This window comes from Arachis ipaensis, chromosome B09 (genome assembly GCF_000816755.2).
Source record: "Arachis ipaensis cultivar K30076 chromosome B09, Araip1.1, whole genome shotgun sequence".
NCBI classification, from domain to species: domain Eukaryota; kingdom Viridiplantae; phylum Streptophyta; class Magnoliopsida; order Fabales; family Fabaceae; genus Arachis; species Arachis ipaensis.
Window position 1 is genome coordinate 693490 of NC_029793.2, and position 6981 is coordinate 700470.

General features: G+C 35.2%; 1 protein-coding gene across 3 annotated transcripts; it reads right to left on the bottom strand.

The window, feature by feature from the left end:
* Positions 813 to 6009, bottom strand: LOC107618387 (uncharacterized membrane protein At1g16860). Of its 3 annotated transcripts, XM_016320439.2 has the most exons (6): positions 5633 to 6009; positions 3273 to 3981; positions 2998 to 3119; positions 2125 to 2280; positions 1415 to 1626; positions 813 to 1338 (listed from the first exon to the last, which is right to left on the bottom strand). In XM_016320439.2, exons 2-6 carry the CDS (start codon positions 3892 to 3894, stop codon positions 1146 to 1148), a joined length of 1305 nt encoding a protein of 434 aa, XP_016175925.1. In that variant the 5' UTR covers positions 3895 to 3981; positions 5633 to 6009; the 3' UTR covers positions 813 to 1145. The 3 variants fall into 3 exon arrangements, with proteins under 3 accessions (XP_016175925.1, XP_016175924.1, XP_020968331.1); XM_016320438.2 differs by having other exon boundaries at positions 2998 to 3981; XM_021112672.1 differs by lacking the exon at positions 5633 to 6009 and adding an exon at positions 4527 to 4653 and having other exon boundaries at positions 2998 to 3981.

Consider the following 6981-nt stretch of genomic DNA (forward strand, 5'->3'; position numbering starts at 1 on the left):
CCTCTTTCTGCCAACATACATGTATAGTTAAAACTTAAAAGTAGATGAAAATAAAATATTAAAAATAAAAGTATTATGTCAAATGTTTTTTATAGTTAATTTTTAGGGCAAATGATCATAATAAATTAATTGGGAATGAAATTTACTGGATTATAATTTTTGAAAATTGTATACGCAAATACATTTTTTATATAATTATAAAAATCGCCACAGAGGTTCTGTAAATCGCTACACTTCTTCAGCAGTTTCTTAGAGAGGGATAGCAATTTACGTGCATGGCTAATCCGCAGGACCTTTATTGCGATTTCATAGTTATTTACAGATTTTTTTTTTTTTTATGATTTTAGATATTTTATATTTGAGTGAATACCTCATCCGGTCCCTGACAATTACTTCAAAAGGATAACGAGGTCTCCAAGAAAAAAAAAACACCAAATCCGGTCCCTGATCTTTTTTTCTGGAACTGATTAGTCTTTGTATCAAAAAAAATAATATTGACTTTTTTTTTTGCACAGAGACCTCGTTGTCATTTCGAGGTAATTGTCAGAGGCTAGGTTGGTTTTTTTTTTGTCAATGACTTCGTTGTCTTTCGAGATAATTGTCAAGAGTTGTTTTGGGTTTTTCACTTTATTTTGTTAAATTTTGAATTTTTTAATTATTTTAATTTTTTCTTGTTTTAATATTTTGTTATAAAATTGACTAATTTATTAGAATGTTGGCTTAAAAAAGGCATTGGTTTCATAGACTTTTTCATTCGGTAACTCTAATCCACCACACACTGCAACAACTCAATGCAAATGCACAAAGAAAAAATCTGGAACACTTGAAAGCTTGTATTATATTTAGCAAGTTAGCATAATCACAATATGCTCATACATACATGTAAGAAACTAAATTTTCACATGCATCATCAAACATAACCAAAGTTTACAAAGCCTAGAAGAAAAAGCCTTAAAGCTATACAACAACTATAAAATGGAATTATAAAAGCACACAAATTTGTCATCTTAATCAATAATAATCTATAAAAGAGTGTATATATATTTATCCCACCACCACTAATAATAGAGGGTAAAAGAATACTTTTCTTCTAAGAACACCAATTAGATGATTCTGCAGTAACTTCCTTCTCAATTCACAAACTGTTAAACTGGTATGACATCGGTTTTCGACGTGTCTTCACATCTTAGAACGATGCCCTCGAGGCTAGCCGGGAAGATGCACCTGGCCCATTGGCAACCGGTAGTTATCGGCTCCGGCGGAGGAACAATCATAAGCACATTCTCATTCCTCTGCACAACCCCCATCACGCTTACCGTGCTTCCTTCTTTGATGTATCTGAATACAAATATTTTGAGCTTAGATTCAATAAGTACAACCAACCATGTCTTAACACAAAAGAAAAGTTTTTTACCCTTCTTCCAGGCGCATGATCCGGTCATCGCTTGAAAGATTTCGCTCTCCCAACCAACGGAGCAACTCCGGAGACAGTTCTTCTTTGGTTGGATTTACATTGATGAGAACCGAGTCATCAACGTAAGGGGTCACCCTTGCTCCGTGCCCCGTCTTAACCAGTGCTCTTAAACCAGATTGGAAATCCGAGATGTAAAAGTCAACCACACGCCTCTATCACATGTCACATGACATACACAGATATTCCAGTCAAAATGGTGAAAACAAAGTAATGTGTGACTCTTTTAGATTCAACACATGATATTAATGATACAAAAGTGGCTTAAGTTAACCCTATATTATAACATGAACTTCTCAATTAACAATGTCTTGGTTACTTCAACCAAGTAAACATAGTCAAAACAGAATACCATAAACAGATCAGTAAATATGATCTTACCAATATCAGTTTCAACTTTCAAAGCTATTAGAATCACTCAATAAGGGAGAGAAAAATACCACAACTGAAAAACCAATGCCTTACTCATCCTGAAGCATGATAATCTCAATAATTTAAAAACAATAATTAAAAAATATATTTTATATCACAAGGAGAAATATGGATTTGATGCCATGCCGATTAAGGCCTGAAAAGGACAAAAATTGTGTAAGCCAACAAAGTATTTAAATCCCATCATAACTAACCCAAATGATATTTTTTTAGTAACTCACTTCAAGCAATCTAAGGCCCCAGGTAAACCGGCGGTGTGTAGGATTGGCAGCTTTTGAATCCCATCCTCGATACTCATACAAACTTGTCGAGGTATATACACATCTAGGGACTTTCTGGAAGGATGACTCAAGAGGCACATTGCCGCAAGTAACAACCTTCATGTTTCATAGCCAAATGTATTTGATTACTATCGCTTCAAGCATATTATAATAGAAAATATATGAACAAGAAAAACTAATCAATGCACATTCACATAAATGGATGAAGCGAACAAGGAAAACATATACTACTTTGGGAAAAATGAGGCATGGGTGAAGTAGAATAGTTATGTTGTCATATTGACACACGAAATTCATCAAAGCACCCTAACATGGAACATAAAACAAAATGCTCTCATCTAAATATCATCCAAAACTCATTCAATGAAAAGAATTGGATTGTTTCGAACAAGTGAAAAGACTGAATGAAAGGCTTTCCATACATAATACAGTCCTCTAGTTTTCAACTATTAGTTACTAACATCTTGAAACAAATAATAAAGTTTCACTATTAATATGCATATTTACCGACATCTTACAAGTTAGTAGATTACATAACTAGTTCAAGTAATGCTATTTCCTAGGAGTATGATGATAGCCACAGCCGTCATGCAATTTCTAATGATTGAGAAATTAATTGGGTTCACAATCAAATATCCTTGTTATTAAACATTCACATCTTTAAGAACCACTGTTTGAATAGGAGAAAAGCTAAAAATACTTGAAAATCAGGTTAAGCATAATTTATTTAAAGCAAAATCAGAAAGGAATATATACACACAACACAAGAAGACACAATTTCCAGGACTAGCTAGGAAAAGAAGCAAAGCATACCCCGGAAACCTTCACAAATTGTCCATTTTTAGCAGTTCTGAGCTCGGAGTCCGGATAGTGAGCGATGAAACCCATAATAGCTCTTCTTCCCCAAAAAGTGTTCCAAGTGAAAGATGCAATAACTAAGCAAAAGAGAACCACAACCACAATAAGGAGGGTTGCATTGCTTACGGCTCCAAGAATAAAACCGCCAGCAATGAAACCCATCACAAAAAGCAGAATTAATAACCATAACATCGCCTTTGGAAAGTTCCTCCTGAAGGAATACTCATCACCTTGACTGAGAACCGTCACAGCTTGATTGTTAACTACAGCAGAACCTTGCATCTTCATGGAACCTGTCGCATCCAAAGGACCAGAGACTTTTCGAGGGGCCCCGGAAGAGTTTAGAGGGCCAGACGATATAGGCCCAGATGTAATAAGACCTGTCGTTGGAAGAACAGGAGTCAGAGGTCCAGAATTTTGACGCCCAATAGGTGTTACTCCACCTGACTGAGGACCTGAAGATTTTTTAACAGGTTCCCCATGCTTATTCAATGGTCCAGAATTGGATTTCTTTAGCGAAGTTGAACCAGGCATGCCCCCAGAAGTCATTGGACCTGAAGTATAGGCTGCCCGAGCAGCAGAATTGGGCTGGATTGGTCCAGAATGTGAACTGGCTCCTCCAAATGACCCCGTCCGACTAGGAGCACCAGTTATTGGTCCAGATTTCCGAGATTTGGAGCCATCAACCGGGATGTCAAACATTTTTCCCAATTCTCCTGACTTTTTTATGTCTCCACCAGTATATGGCATAGCCGTTGAGGTCATAGTTGGAGTCCTTTCTTTAGGCTGCTCCGGCCGGCCTGATACATAGAGGCCATTGCTGAGCTGATGAGATGGAATTCTGGAGCCCATCTGGAAGACGGTCTCTCAAGAACTCACACACAACAGTGTTACTGGAAGTTGGTGCCGAACAAGACAAGTCAATATGTCAACGAAATCCTGAAAGTTCAACCAATAAAATAATGTTAATAGCAAGAAGGATTAAGTATAATTCAACCAAAACCATCAGCTTGCAACAAGTTTTAATGCTTCATAATGGAAAGGTTACGAAACACGGCAATGTAAACTGATAAAAGAAAAGCCAACAAACAAATGAAGTTCATAAACATCATGATAGGAGCACGGCATAATGCACGAGGGATGATTACATCACTCAAGGGAACGCATAGCATTCCACATGTCATAGGCAACAAAAAAACATGAATGAACAATTCTCCCACATAAAAGCAAGCAAATTAAACAAGCGCTTTCCATCAGAGAAACAGCGTATAATTAAGTAAGACCAACTAAAGTATATGATATTCAACTTCCTAGCTTTATTCAACTTCCTAGCACCTTCAAAACATGTACTCACATACCAAGCTCCCCCATGGCATTAGCATAAGATCAATGCATCAACAGAATGAATAGGAAACACCCAAGAATATACATAATACATTTTATTTATGAGAATATACACAATAGATTCATAAATCAGTACACACCTACAAAATAGAGCACTGATACACATCTGTAAGCACACCACTCCATCAGTGTTTATTTATCAGAAGCCAACCCAAAACTTACATGCATCGTCAATCGAAAACTACACCAGATTTAGATTATTTAAAAAAAAAATGAAGGTGGGAATACTAAGACAAGTTTTTTAATATACAGAAAAGATCCCACTAGTAGAACAATTTTTTGAGGCACCAACAAATAAATTAAAATAAGCACCAAGGAACCTAAAGTCCGGAGCTATGTCTACTATGACATTGTTGTGGTACATCTTTTTCCCACAAAATCCTACAATATGTGAAAAGACCAACATCACACAACATCAGCATCCAAGAGAGTTGAAATGTTGAATATGACAACCCTATGTAAAGACAAAAGTCAAGCTTCTATTTTTCCAAGCTTTTGCCAATCTGTAAACCCGGAAACAAGACACCATGGATCCATTTATTCCAAATTTATATGGAACAAGTAAACCCTTTAGCCCTAAAATATTTTTTAATTCTAACTTGGCATTTAATTTGGGTAGAATAATGGATACCCCCAGAATTGAAAAATAAAAAACAAATATATTATAAAGGGGAAAAATAGAGAAAAGAAGCTTCCACTGCCATTTTCGCCATCAATCAAGCAGAAAAACCAGCACATAATACTATAAAATTGAATAAAACGAAAATTTTGAAGAAAAAATTAACTACTAATAATAACTCATAAAAGAGCACTGGAATCAAGCACATTGAACCCTATAAGACAAATTCGAAGCACACATCATTATTTTGAGCAAGAAGAAAGCAAAAGAACACGATCTAGAAGAAGATTGAGTTAGTGATCCCAAAGGCTTCTCTGAGTTCAGTATTACATAAGCAATGTGTCCATAAAAATTCAGACTTTAACAAGAGTTTTGCAGCTCTGAGGCACTTTCTCAACCCAAAAAACAAAATTTTCCAAGAAACAGGAAAAGGGCATGTTCCACATGTAGAAGTATTGCAGTAAAGAAGGAAAAATCAAGGGTACCAAGAAGGGAAAAAAGGGGGAATGTGAAGGATCTAAGTGTAAGGAAAATGGAAGAGAATGAGAAGGTTAAAAGAATTGATACCTGAAAGTGAAAGAGTAATTGGAGGTGAAATCTGGAGATTTGTTTGGAGTCAGAGGAGATTGTCCAACCAAATCAACAAGGATTCAAAAAGGGAAGCAAAAAATCTTAGTGAGTGTGAGTGAGAGTGAGAGTGTGCTGAGTGAGAAAGAGAGAAAGAGAGAGTGATGTGTGTGTGCTGTTATATATATGTTGGTGAGTCAGAATCACTCAACTCACTCGGAAAATCTAAGGTTGAATATTGTAGTTTGTAGAGTAGTAGTGTGTTGTTGTGTTTTGTGTGTGTTTTTCTACCAACGAGTCTGAGAGAGAGAGATTGAAGAGAGAGCCGCAACAAAATTGTGGCTTGTCTGGTTTCCCCAACTCAAGAAACAATCTTCATTCCAAACAAGAAACGTTTTTTTTGTTACAATATGGGAAATTTCTCGAGGGTAAATTTGTACTTTTACAAAAATAAAACTCAACCTTCTTTGTTTCTTGATCAAAGGAAGGAGTGAGGGTAACTTTCCAGGTTTTTTTTGTGCGAGAAAAAGACCAATAGATCCTTGACCTTTTGTCGCGCGGATATTTTCGTCTCTGACCATTAAAAAATACTTTTAAGTCCCTGACCTTCACAAAATTTGGACGGATCAGTCCCTCCGTCCAAATGCCTCTGTGAGGGACTGATCCGTCCAAATGCCTCCGTCAGGGATTGATCCGTCCAAATTTTGTGAAGGTCAGGGACTTAAAAGTATTTTTCAATGGTCAAAGACAAAAATGTCCGCATGGCAAAAGGTCAGGGACCTATTTGTCCTTTTCTCTTTTTGTGTGGTTAAAGAATATTTTGGATTTTATACTGTTATATATAAAATAATATATTCAATATGTTTGTTATATGGTAGAAACTCAAGTGCAGTCGACTTCACGTGAAGTTGATAGCTAAGAACCGTTAGATGATTTGACTTATTTGACTAAATTTTCATCTAACGGTTCTCAACTATCAACTTCACGTAAAGTCGACTACACCTGAGTTTTCACCTTGTTATATAATGACGATGATAGTATCAAAAAATTTATGATTATAAAATGTTATTTTATCAATTATATCAAATTTAAATATAAGTCCGTATATCGCACAAATTTAATACTAGTATATAAAGAAAGAGAGTAGTTTAAACTTTAAATCAGTCTATAATAAGAATCTAATCTTCAAAATTTTAAAATTTTTAAGGATTGATATTTTTTTTATTAAATAAACGATAAGAATTTATTTGTCTAATTTTTTTATCAAAATTTTGACGTGAAAATTAATATATTTAATAAAATAAAAAATTAAGAATTGATTTGGTAATTAAAATTTATTAAAGATTAAA